Raw genomic sequence first — 13,574 nt, 5'->3', positions numbered from 1 at the left:
TATGTAACTTTTCCATTGGACAAAATGTGCTGGATAGTCAACTGCATGCTGCAGTTAAAGAAGAGAGTAGTAGGGTAGGTCGGGCTGCTTTTCACAGTCAAGGAACAGGACCTTGCTATGAGGGTTAGAGAAAGTTGAGTTCCTCCCAGCTCTAGTATCAAGGCCCTATTTATGGAAGAGGTGGCAGTTGGGTTGGATTTTGAAAAATGGGTAATGTCCTGGCCATGTGGCTCAGTTGTTTAGAGAATCATCCTGTGTACCAAAAGGTTGCAGGTTCAATTCTCAGTCAGGGCACATGCCTAGGTTGTGAGTTTGATCCCTGTTTGGGGCACACACAGGAGGCAACCAATTGATGTTTCTTTTTCATAGTGATGTTTCTCTCTCAAAAAAAAGGCTAAGATTTAGCCATATAGAGATATTTTTGTGTTTGAGGTAGAGAGAGAGAGAGAGGACATTTCAAGTAGGAAAAGCTACCATATGTAGCTTGGTGATTAGGAAGGAAGAGAGAAGAAATACAGGATCCTAGCATTGCAGAGGACTTGGGAGTATCTTGTTGAATTTCCTCACACATTGCAGGAGTCTGAGAAAGAGTAGAATGAAATGAAACATGGGGGAAGAGGAGGAGGATCCCTGCTCACTCAGGAACCCCCAGATTAGGAAAGAGCCTGTTCCTTGAATGTACATACATCCTAGCTCCTTTCTGAAGTCTTCCCCATTTTGTTTTTTTATCAGAGGTTAAAAAAAAAGCCTTGCAAGGTATTAGAGGGACAAGTGTGAAGAATTAGTTATAAACACCATTCTTTCCCTAAAATCCAAAAGTTTGTCACTATAGCTAGAAACTTGGGGGAAGGAGAAAAAAGAAATTAACAATGGTGTCTTGGTTTCTTTGGGCCATTTCAATGGTGAGAAAAATGACCAGCCTAAATATCAAGACTTAATTATTCTGCCAGACTGGGTCTTTTGGGGGGCAGGAGGTGGTGGGCATATTCATTCATTTGGGTGGCAGCAGACCCCAAATTGCATGACCCTCTCAGCTCACTGAGCTTTATCTCCTCAAATACCCAGCAGGTCTGGGCAGACCCTCCTATAGGTGACAAGGAGACTTTGATTTCTTGTTTCATAACACCTAACCTTCTGTGGTGTGTGGGAAGCACGGGTGTGCTGAACACACTCAGTGGGGTTGGGGGCAGTGTCTGTTAGATTTATAAAGCATATACCCTTTGGCTCAGTAGTACCACTTTTCTGTCTTTACCCTCAAGAAACACTTGTACACATACCAGGGGAAGTATAAATGCTCCTTGAAACATTGTAATAGCAAAAGAATGTCAATAATAGGGAAATGCCTGAATACACTGTGGTGTAGTCATCCTGTGGGATATATGCTGGAGTTCAAAAAGAATTGTGTAGAGCTCATGCTGATGTGCTTAGATTTTTCTCTCAGATAATTTAAATGAAAAAAGTACATTGCAGATATATGTATAGTATGATGCCTTTTATGTTAACAATATGTTCTGTTTCTATGGGGACAAATATATATGTAAATACATAGAAAAAGGAAGGCTGCATGCCAGATTCATAATAATGATAATCTCTGAGGAGGAGAGGAAGGGACTGGGTTTAAGGGTAGACAGCAAAGGAGACTTCAACCCTATAGTTAATATTTCAGATTTTCTTCAAAGAGCATGTATTTGAATATTTATTACATGTATGATTGAAAATGTTAACGGGATATCAGATCAGTTTTAAAATGCTCTGTGTGTATTTAATATTGATTAGTTTTTATCTTTCTTTGCTTTTCAGAACATAATGAGTAAGATGCATACAATTAGCGTGCCCTACTCTGTTATGAAGACCTGCCCTCTCTCTTGGGTCCAGAGAGTACATGCCCACAAAGGTAGTTACACACAGCACCTAGGCTTTAATACGTGGCTGTTTGGACTAAGATTCCAGGGATTTTCAGATGTTCTTCTGGAGACCTGGCTCTGTGCCTCAGTGGCCTGACAAATGCCAGAGCTCAGTTGCTGGAGCTGGGTGTGTTGTCAGTTCCATCTCACGTGATGTCCCTTCTTAGGAGCTGAGATGGATTTGCCTGAATTTGAACCCTGAGCCAGGTTTATTGAGTGCTTGCGGATTCAGAGCTTCCTTGGCTTTGAAGATGTACGGCCTGCCCACAGGTCGCAGTGAGCAAAACAGAGTGTGTCCATGTGGTTGCTGCCGCCTCGAAGCAACTGGCATAATTTCTTTGAAACTTTTTTTATTTTCTCTAAGAGAAAATCATGATCCTTAAAATAAGTAAAAGCTTTTATTATAGTATATTAAATATCTACCAAACTTAGCCTGTATGTGTATATTAACTTTATTGCTTTTGAAATTGTAGCCAAAGTAGCTTTAGTAAAATGTCGAGACTTGCATTGGGCTATGATGGCACATCGGGACCAGAGAGATGTGAGCTTGAGTTCTCTCCGGATGTTGATTGTGACTGATGGAGCTAATCCTTGTGAGTACTTTTAGGGTGGGGGTCTGGGACTTCTCTTCTTAACATTTGTCCTGAGGTGTAGTTCACATGCCATGAAACTCACCCATTTAAAGTGTACAGTTTATCAGTTTCAGTGTGTTCACAGAGCCACGCAGCCATCACTGTAGTCTCAGTTTAGAACGTCATCACCCCAGAAGGAAACGCCGTACCCATTAGTAGTCACTCCCCATTTCTCCCCCACTGCCCCTACTCCTAGGCAACTGCTGTTCTACTTTTTGTCTTAGAGAGTTGCCTATTCTGGACATTTTATGTAAATGCAACTATACTATGTAGGTCTTTAGTGATGGGCTCCTTTCACTTAGCATAATGTTTTCAAGGTTCATCCACGTTGTAGCATGTGTGCACACTCCATACCTTTATATTGCCATGTAATATTCCATTTTATACACGGACCACGTTTTATCTCTTCATCATCTGTTGGATCCATACTCTTTTAGAACCACTCCTTCTTGCTCACTCATGTATATCATTTTTCTATTCTATAACTAAAAGGAGTAAGAAGGTGACTTGATATAACCAAATATCTGGACTTTATGTAGATTGCCCCTAGCAGGAAATCAAATTTGCAAAAGCTTTTAGAGATCTATTATGTCCCCTCCTTGCCCCCACAAGCACAGGCATCCTAAGCTTCCACATAACAGAATCAGGTGAAACGTCAGGTACTGCATTCTTTGTCATAATGGATTGTTGTTAGTAGTCACCTTAATCATCCTAGGATAATAAAACACAGCCATTGCATTGACCTTAATAAGAAACAAATCAGAGAATGTCACAAAGAAGGCAGAACTAACCATAGTGTTAGTACTACGCTGGCCAAAATAGTTACTTCAGGGAGAGTTGCGCTCTCAGTTCCAAACTGGCCACAGTGCATCTCTGCATCTCCGCTGTTGATTGGGAAGTTTGGTAGGAACAGCTTTATTCCAAGTTTTAGCTTTAAACAGTGTCCATGATCTTTTCTGGGTAGATGAGAATTCATTTGTCCTGGAAATGTATCAACCATCTTACAGGCACAGTAAAATATTTGGATGGGATTAGTGATATACTGGGTTGGCCAGAAAGTCCATATGGTTTTTTCTGTAAAACAAAAGATACATTTTTCAGTTTTACCGATAACTTTATTGATTTGGATATTTTGAGTATGTTGGCTATCTCCCATGTGGTATAACATTGACTGTTCTCATTTAATGTCTCTATTTGATTGCTATCAATTTCAGCTGGTCTACCTGGCCTTGAAGTATCATCCAGTGAGAAATCTCTAGCACGAAACTTCACAAACCACTTTTGACACCTTTGATCAGTCATAGCACCTTCTCCATATACTGCACAAATCTTTTTTTTTAGTTTCAGTTGCATTTTTACCTTGAAATAATAAAACATGTTTTTATTTGAAAATGTGTATTTTCTTCCATCTTCAATATTAAAATGGCTACACAAAAACTCACCCATTTTGATGTTTTAAAATGCATGCTGCTATGACAGCTGTCACAGTACATTCTAACAATTGTTTTGAATGACGATAAAGACAGCTAAGTGCTACTAGAACCATCATACAGAAAAAAACAAAAGAACTTTTTGCCCAACCCAATACAATGAGAGTTCTCATGAGAAACAATGTATTGGCTTTCTGCTCTTTACCAGTTTCCTACAGTAAAGAAAAGCACAATTTCAGTTTTCAAGTTGATCTGTTCCAACTCCTCCTAGGGTCTGTGTCATCCTGTGATGCTTTCCTGAGTCTGTTCCAGAGCCATGGACTGAAACCTGAGGCCATCTGTCCCTGTGCCACTTCTGCTGAAGCCATGACTGTGGCGATCCGCAGGTATTGTGCAGGACATCGGTGCTCTTGCCGCATGTTACAGCTTTGATCAAATGTGCACAGCTTTCCAATCAGTGGCAGGGATGTTAGCCAATTTTCTGCTTTTTAAGCCTAAAAGTGGAAATGACTTTGTGAAGCACTTCACATCATCTTATTTATTTCTCCCTCTTTTGCACTAAGAGTAACTGGTAAACTGAAAATACGATTATTCTCATCTCATTTTTGTGAATTAGTTCTTTTTCTGTGTTGTTTTGTCTTCAGATTCCTCAGTATCTTAGACTAGAAATAAGCTATTCTTGACTGTATCTTAAGTATGCAAAGTACATATATAGCATACCCAAGACCAATATATTCTTAACAATTTATTAAAATGTACGTTTTCCACTGGAGTGAAACTTGACCGTGCTTTGTACATGTGACTTTGGTTAATTTGGTATGTTTTGGGTAGAGAAAATGAGGAGTGTGTGTGTGTGTGTGTGTGTGTGTGTATGTGAGAGCAAGCAAGAGGAAATTTGCTTTCCTACATACTCATTTTTCTCTTGATAGTTCATCTTCCAAATTTGATGAGTTTATTTTGTTTTCAGGCCTGGAGTCCCAGGGGCCCCTTTGCCAGGAAGAGCCATTCTCTCAATGAACGGATTGAGCTATGGGGTAATACGGGTCAATACTGAAGATAAAAATTCAGCACTAACAGTCCAGGATGTAGGACATGTAATGCCTGGTGGTGAGTTCTCAGGAGCACTATTTATTTTTTCCAAAAAGCTTTGTCATTAGCAATAGTGGAGACTGATAAAAATACGAGATCTAAAATCAGGAATCTAAAATTTAGTACTTAGTCACTTAGTTTCTCAAAGCCTCTTAACAGATGAGTAATTCTAATCACACTTACTTCCAGCAGTATTGTATGATTCGGTTGTGAATGCCAATTACAGCTGTTCACATGGAAAGTGAGGCACTGAGGGACGGTAAAGTCGTCTGGCCCTTGCCGCAGCTGCCAGCCATGGGGCCAGCAGAGAGAGCACCCTGCTTCCATGCAGGAGAAGCTGGATCTGCCCAGGGGTCAATTAACTTAACCTGTTTCTTTGGACTTTGCAGTCATTTTTAATATCAGTGTCTTTAAAAGCTTCGGTCTGCATCTGTTGTATGGATTTTTTTGTGCTAGATTTAAAAAATTATCTATCATCAGGTTTAAAAGATGGAAATTTTAGATATACCTATGTAGTTTCAGGTCTGTTTTTAACATTCTTTTTTGGTATCCTTATTTGATGCCACTTGGTAAATACCAAACTTCCCTGGGTTTGCAAGGATGAAGCAAAGGTTTTCCAGGATCTCTATGTCTTACCTGAACTTTTTTGTTCATCAGGGATGATGTGCATTGTGAGACCTGAAGGACCTCCCCAGCTCTGCAAAACAGATGAGATTGGAGAAATCTGTGTCAGCTCCAGAACAAGAGGCATGATGTACTTTGGGCTCGCTGGTGTGACCAAAAATACATTTGAGGTACGTGATATTAAAGTGTTGCAAGGAAAACTTGATGAGGGTGTCACTAGGGCAAGATGAGCTGGCTGGTTGGGAAATGGCATAATATAGTGGGTTGAAAGCATATACTCTCGAGGTAGACTGCCCTAGTTCAAATCCCAGCTCTGCCACTCACTAGCACCTTGGGTGAATTGCTTAACCTCTTTGTGCCCCAATTTCTTTATATTTTAAAAAAGAGTAATTATAGTATCTAACTCATAGGATGGTTGTGAGAACTAAGTGAGTTAATGTTTATAAAATACTTAAAATAAGTACCTGGCACACAGGAAGTAGAACTGTTTATCTGATAAATAGATAGATAAATAGATAAATAAGAGGCCTCACAAAAGTTCCCCTGGTGAATATTCCATAGTTTGAGCTTTGACAAGCCCAAAAACTTTATTTTGAGAGAGCATAGTGACAATAGATCTATCTCACAAGTACAGACTCAAGTTAACTGAGCTCATAAAGACTGGTATAAACCAGAATGCGAGGTTACTAATAAAATACGGAGAACCGTTCTGTCACAGGGGCAGATTACTCCTGTCATTCAAACTTTCAGTGAGACAAGCATTTATTGAGAACCTTCTTTGTGTCCAGCACCATTCTAGGTGTTTTGGGTGTATCCAGAGGATAAACAGAGCTCCTGATATGTATTGCTCATATTCTACTGTAACTAGCACATTGCTTTCCTGCAGGCAGCTCTGCATGTGAAGCCACATTGTAATGAAAGTTTTCCTGGTGAGCCTGGAAATCAGAACAGGCATAATTAATTGTCTATATTTTATACTTGGGATTAACCTGCCTCAGGTACCTCTTAGGAAACAGAGAACTCCAATTTATGGGCCACATCCCTTTTTACTAGATAGGGCTTATAGGACCATAGCCAATTTTTAGTTCTTCAAGCTTCCTTTTTCTACAGTTTAAACCAGTGGTTCTCAATATGGAAGGGCATATCTATCTACCAGCCCATTTGAAAATCGGGCCCTGGCTGGCATAGCTCAGTGGATTGAGCACGGGCTGCAAACCAAAGAATCGCAGGTTCGATTCCCAGTCAGGGCACATGCCTGGGTTGTGGGCCAGGTCCCTGATGGGGGCCACATGAGAGGCAACCACACATTGATGTTTCTCTCTCTTTCTTCCTCCCTTCCCCTCTCTAAAATAAAAATAAATATATATTGTTTTAAAAAAATCAGGGCATATAATTATGTAGTGATAGTTGTGGCTGGTGGGAGAATGTTGTATTTATAAATGATGTGGTATCTGAAAAAATGTTTAGAATTCCTGAGCTGACCATCATTTGTATTTACACAGCCCGAAACGGTATAATATAAATTACTAAATATCTGTCTGTTATTACTATCATCGTCACTGTTAATTGCTACCATCTTGCCCTACCGCCAGGTGTTAAGACCAAGTCACCTTAATAGGAGTAGATGTTCATAAACTCTTCGAGCATATACTGCCAGGTTTACTTTCAGGTGACTAATTCTAGTGTATATACATTTTACTAATTTACATCTTACCCTATTTCTTTTATTTTAAAAGTGCTTGGGGGAAAAAATGCTTGGACTACATGTATTTCTAACACCTGAATTTTTCATTGCATGTTACTTACTATAAACAAGATCCTCAAGCAGTCTTTGAAGATACTGATAATATTTTGTTATATTGCCTTTCCTGCAAGGACACCTGACTAATCAGAATTCTCAGATTTAATACTAAATGGCTAGGTCCATAGTAATGAAGGAACTTTGAAATCTGCAGTATAAATTTAATGATAGTTAAAGTAGAATAAAAATCCGAGCCCTGGCTGGTGTAGCTCAGTGGATTGAGCGCGGGCTGCGAACCAAAGTGTCGCAGGTTCGATTCCCAGTCGGGGTACATGCCTGGGTTGCAGGCCATGACCCCCAGCAACTGCCCATTGATGTTTCTCTCTCTCTCTCTCTCTCTCTCTCTTTCTCCCTCCCTTCTCTCTCTAAAAATAAATAAATAAAATCTTTTTAAAAAATCCTTTAAAAAAAAAGGAGAAAACTATTGCCTTGATTTTGCAAATTAAAGTGTCTAATATTTTTCTTGATGGATTCTTACATATAAACCCTGAAGAGTTTTCCAACATGGTTAACATTTCACTAAGACAGAAGTCCTAGTAATAATGACTGGCCAGAAAATAAAAGTGTATTTCAAACATAAGCTACCAGTGAGAAAAACTTTTTAATACATATGATAGCAAAGAGCTAATTTTCCATTGACCCCCATTATTAGCTATTTGATTTGAGGCAAATGAAACTTTCTGTGTCTCACTTTCTCATTTGTAAAATGGAAATTATAAATCCTGTTTCATAGGGTTGTCTTGAAGATTAACTGTAAAACAAATGGTCGTGTGGTTGGCACAAAATAAGCATTTAATAAATGTTAGCTCTTGTTATAATTGCTCCCTATATGGAAAAAAAAGAAATCTTTATAGGAAAAGAACACTAATCAAATACAGCAAGGAAACAGGAGATAGGAATAGACTATTTAAAAAAGAAACACAAAGATAGGAATAGACTATTTTAAAAAGAAACACAAATGGCCAGTAAACAAAGGAAAGAAAAATTCATCCATAGTCCTAATAAAGAAATGTTAAATTAACAATGAGCTATCTTTTCTTTTCTTGTTTTTTTTTCCCTATCAGATTTGCAAAGTTTGGAAAAACTGGTAACGTATAGTATGCGTTAGAGTATAGAAAAAACAGACAATCTGCTATGTTGTTGAATGAGTGTAACTGATATAACGGGTTGTTTTTTTTTTATTTTTTTAATTCTCACCCAAGGACATGCTCATTGATTTTAGAGAGAGGGAAAAGGAGGAAGAGAGAGGGAGAGAAACATTGATATGGGAGAGAAACATTGATCGGTTGCCTTCCATACATGCCCTGAATCCACAACTGAGGCATGTGCCCTGACTGGGGATTGAATCCTCAGCCCTTTGGTCTGTGGATGACACTCCAACCAACTGAGCTACACTGGCTAGGGCTTATATAACAGTTTTGTAGGGCTGCCTGTTAAAATTCAGAAAATTCATGCTTTTTATACAAATGCACTAAATATGTATAGGAATATTCAGTAAAGCTCTGTTTGTAGTAGTGAAAAATTGAAATGACCCACACAGCAATAAAGACTTCTACTTTATAATACCTACTAATTCTAATAGTTTCCTGAACTGACTCTGGGCCAGCCACTGCCTATGTCTGCAAATCTGTTTACGTTCTCTTACTCTTTACTCTAAGCCTATGTGTTAGAGGTATTGGGAGTTTCATTTTCTGGCAAAAGAAACACAGCTTTCAAGAAGTCCAGGAACTTGCCCAAGGTTCACTTTACTAGTTAGTGGCAGAGCCAGAAATTGAACTTACACTTGACTCCAAGGGCCATGCTATACTGACCTCCACACAATGGCATGTTAAAGAACTATTGTACAAAATGAGCTAGGTAGACTGTTATCAACTTGTAAAGGTGTCTAAGACATATTATGTGAAAAGCAAGTTGCAAAGCAGTAGATATAATATGATTCCTTTAAAAAAAAAGTCTTAGCCCTGCCTGCATAGCTCAGTTGATTGGAGTGTTGTCCCAGTACACCAAAGTTGCAGGTTCATTCCCTGGTTAAGACATAATACAAGAATCAACCACTGTATGCAAAAATAAGTGCAACAACAAATCAGTGTCTGTCTGTCTGTCTCTCTCAAATCAAAAAAGGAAAATTCTTGATATGCTAATATATGTGTGTAAAAAAAGTCCAGAGAGATAAACAAATTGTAAATGATTGTTATCTCTTAAGTTGGGGGTACGATTTCTGTATTCACTATCTATATAATTTTAATGTGTATTTCTTGTGGCATATAATTTGTTTAAGACTTAAAGACTTAAAAAAAATCAAATACTTTTTTTTTTTTGCAAGAGAAGGTAGCAAATTTAATACATGCTCTTATGTATGGGAACCCTGTATATGTGAGCCAAGAGATCTCACATGCATGAGAGGTTCTCAAATAAGAACAAAATCTGATTGTTACTTTCTTTTTTCTGTCTTTTAGGTGATTCCAGTGAATTCTGCAGGCTCTCCTGTTGGGGACGTGCCATTCATCCGGTCAGGATTGCTGGGGTTTGTAGGGCCAGTAAGTGATGCTTTCGTGTTTGTTTTGGTGTACCTTATTCAAATATGTGGACCTGAGTTCACAGAACAGAGCAAATTCTGATTAGTCTGAGTACTACAGGGCTGCTTAACTTACATTTAGAGCAGTTCCTATAAGAAGGTCACAAATGAGTTAAAATTTATTGCTTCCATTACCCAAGTTCATTTGACTCCTCCAAATTGAGACATCTTTTATTTTCAAAACTCTTTTCAGTTATTCTTGCTACCTTCCTTTGATTTGATTAATATGTTTCAATAAGTTAGAAGTGTGCTGAAAAAAGCTTCTTTAATACCAAAAGGAAACCATATTAAATAGGTACAAGCATTTTTATACAAATTATCAGCAACACAATTTGCATGATGGTAAGTTCTTTGATAAAAGCAGTATGTTTTTCTGCAAATTGTCTTTACAGTCAAACGGTTTTTACAGTCATTCTGTTACTGTGAAAGAAATGAAGAAATGAATGAGAGACTAGCAGTGACTGTCTCATTCTCTTTATCTATTTCCACTGTAATATTTTTCACACACTTTCCTTCTTGGAAAGGACTTGTTCTCTTCTGTCCCTTGGGATGGACCAGTGGCTTCTTGAGACTAGAGGTTATGTGTTACATAGCCCAGTGAGTGTATGGCACTGCACTGTGCTCAGTAAATCACATGGTGACCTTCACATGGAGGTAGCTAGATACATGGTACAAGAAATTCAGGACTTTTGTAATGAATGGAAAAAAGTTAATTTACTGCAAGTGGGTCTGGGAGAATTATTGACAATAACTAAATAATAAATAAAATTATTTATGCGGTGATGCTTTCAGGGCACTAACAGCATACCTTTCTGCAGCTGTTACCTTACTGGAAAGGAGAGGCTCCCACACTCTTCCTTTGACCTTTTCTCTGGTAGCCTGCTTGTGATCTTGACAAATGGAAACAGCATTACCCTTCTAAACCTGAAACAGTCGTTCCCACATTAAAACTGTTTTATCTCTTCCTAATTGCATTATTAATTGACTTAACATTTTTCTCCTCTGCCTCCATCCCATGAATAAGTACAGAAGATGAACTGATACATAATCATTGCTGCAGAAATAAACTGCTTGCATACCAGCCTAGTTGCTTGTTTTTAAAATTTCTCCCTAAGAATAAATATGAATGGGCCCTGACCGTTGTTGCGCAGCCCTGACTGGTCGGGCATTGTCTCACAAAGCAGAGGGTCACCGGTTCAATTCTTGGTAAGGCACATGCCTAGATTGCAGGTTTAGTCCTTGGTCGGGGTGCATACGGGAGGCAACCAATCAGTGTTTCTCTCTCACATTGATGTTTCTCTCCCTCTCTTTCTTCCTCCCTTCCCCTTTCTCAAAAATAAATAAATAAAATATTTTTTAAAAAAAGAATAGCCATGGCTGATATGGCTCAGTGGCTTGAGGTCCTGCCTGCAAACCAAAGGGTCACCAGCTCAATTCCCAGTCAGGGCACATGTCTGGGTTGCAGGCCAGGTCCTCAGTAGGGGATGTACTGAAGGCAAACACACCTTGATGTTTCTCTCCCACTCTTACTCCCTCCCTTCCCCTCCTTCTAAAAATAAACAAAACCTTTAAAAAAAATATGAACAGATTCCCTTCTTATACACTGTAAGATCCCATTAATTAGAACAGGCCACTGATTTTTTTCCCACTGATTTCCAAGATGCTGAGATGTGAAACACTTTCTTAGGACCCATAAAGTATGGTATTGTTTTCTTAAATTTTTCCTGAGATTTATTTCAAGACAGGAAGTAAAATGTCTGTTTTGCTATTTAAATTATGAAAATCAAGGTAAATCCCTGTTATTTTTTAGGGCAGCTTGGTGTTTGTGGTTGGAAAAATGGATGGGCTACTGATGGTTAGTGGTCGGAGACATAATGCTGATGACATTGTTGCTACTGGATTGGCTGTCGAGTCAATAAAGACTGTTTACAGAGGAAGGTGAGTAGTTCACAGTTCGAATATTAATATATAAGTAGAATCTACTGGGTGATTTGAGTTGTATTCTGTAGATTCTCTTTCAAGTGATTAGGTTAGTTTTGGTAAAGCATAGCAGAAACCAGGCTTTGAATATTTGTCTTTAAATATCTGATTCTTAGGCTATAATTGAGAGACATAAGACAATGATATCCTTTATTTCACCTTTTAATTATTATACTATTTGTTGAGTCCTGAGGAGAATCCTAAGGTGTTGAACTTGCTACATTCATTCAGTACAGTAGTCCCATGCAGTCTAATTAGGTAGATGTTACTCTGTAGGAGTATTACATCCATCTCTTATTCATCTCTAACTAAATTATTATATCATTTTAGCACAGGCACTTAGTACATAAGTGCTAATTTGAAATTCCATGGATGAAGTTAATTAGATATCCTTTTTTCTTCTCTTAATTCAAGAAAAGATATTTGGTTCATACTTGAGTAATTGATGTTCTATTTGGTAGTTTATAATCATGGATATATGTTTTTAAAGCAATCTTGGTTTCCCTTTAGCTTTTGAAGAAGAAAAATAAATCAATAGAGAACCAGTCCCTGAAATGTGTAGTTTTTTGCCATGGTATAGCCTCCCATGAGCTGTAAACTCGACGGGCACTGGACTTTTCTGTCTTTGGCCCCAGCTGTATCCCCAGCACTCAGCACAGCACGTGGCACACAGTAGGTGTTCAATAAATATGTGTGGGTGAAAGGAAGGAAGAGGCATGGTCATGCATGCAGGTATATTCAGCTCTGCAATGAATTTTTTTGTGTATTCATTCAACACATATTTATTGGGTGCCAACCGCATGCCACTATTGTAGCTGCTCAGGATGTGGTATTGAACAAAACAAACCTTGTGAAGCTCACATTCCCATTAGGGGAAACAGACAGTAACCACAGAGGGAAATAGATAACATATGATAGAATGACAAATGCTATGCGGAAAAAAACACAGAGGGGAGGGAGTGTGCTTCCCAGTCTAGAAACGCATTGCTAGTAAGGGGACATTTGAGCGGAGACCTCACTCAAAACATCCCGTGCCCCTTGGCCTACCAGGTCCTCTGTGACTGCCCTGGCCTGGCTCTGACCTTTCCCCACCACTCTCTGCTTCACCACTCTGCTCCAGGCACACTGGCCTTCTTGCTGTTCCTCAAACCTGCCAAGCTCGTTCCTACCTCAGAACCTTTTCGCTTTCTGTTCCTTCTGCCCGGAAACCTCTTCCTCCAGATCTTCGCGTGGCTCACGTCCTCACTTCATTCAGGTCTCTGCTCCAGTGTCCACTCGTCAGGGCGGTGCTTCCCCAGCCACCTGCCTTCATAGTACACACCGCTCCACCCCCTCGCCCTCCCGTAGTTTTCTCCCAGTGTACATTACGTGACATTATTTTATATTTATTTGTTTGTCCTGTCTCTTAACATGCAAACCCCACAAAGATAGGGCCTTTGTCTTTTTTATCACTGAGTCCCAACATTCACAACAGTGGTGCTTAATACATGTGGTTCGAGTCCTTGTTTTGATAGTAATAATTGTACATTTTCTTTTCTA

At 39.0% G+C, this 13,574-nt stretch overlaps 1 protein-coding gene across 4 annotated transcripts in view; it reads left to right on the top strand.

Annotated features, from left to right (window-relative positions):
• DIP2B (disco interacting protein 2 homolog B) overlaps positions 1 to 13,574 on the top strand; it is a 219,474-nt gene that overhangs the window by 166,980 nt on the left and 38,920 nt on the right. For all 4 annotated transcript variants that reach the window (XM_045829328.1, XM_045829326.1, XM_045829325.1 and 1 more), the window contains 7 exons: positions 1,801 to 1,894; positions 2,378 to 2,497; positions 4,238 to 4,352; positions 4,934 to 5,073; positions 5,713 to 5,849; positions 9,937 to 10,017; positions 11,866 to 11,993. In XM_045829328.1, the coding sequence (XP_045685284.1) occupies positions 1,801 to 1,894; positions 2,378 to 2,497; positions 4,238 to 4,352; positions 4,934 to 5,073; positions 5,713 to 5,849; positions 9,937 to 10,017; positions 11,866 to 11,993 (815 nt within the window). The remainder of the gene's footprint in view (positions 1 to 1,800; positions 1,895 to 2,377; positions 2,498 to 4,237; positions 4,353 to 4,933; positions 5,074 to 5,712; positions 5,850 to 9,936; positions 10,018 to 11,865; positions 11,994 to 13,574) is intronic.

The sequence above is a fragment of the Phyllostomus hastatus genome, unplaced genomic scaffold (genome assembly GCF_019186645.2).
Source record: "Phyllostomus hastatus isolate PE091 unplaced genomic scaffold, TTU_PhHast_1.1 phas_scaffold_93, whole genome shotgun sequence".
Taxonomy (NCBI): domain Eukaryota; kingdom Metazoa; phylum Chordata; class Mammalia; order Chiroptera; family Phyllostomidae; genus Phyllostomus; species Phyllostomus hastatus.
Note: the sequence above shows the minus strand (reverse complement) of the source record. Positions and strands in the feature narration are given on the sequence as shown.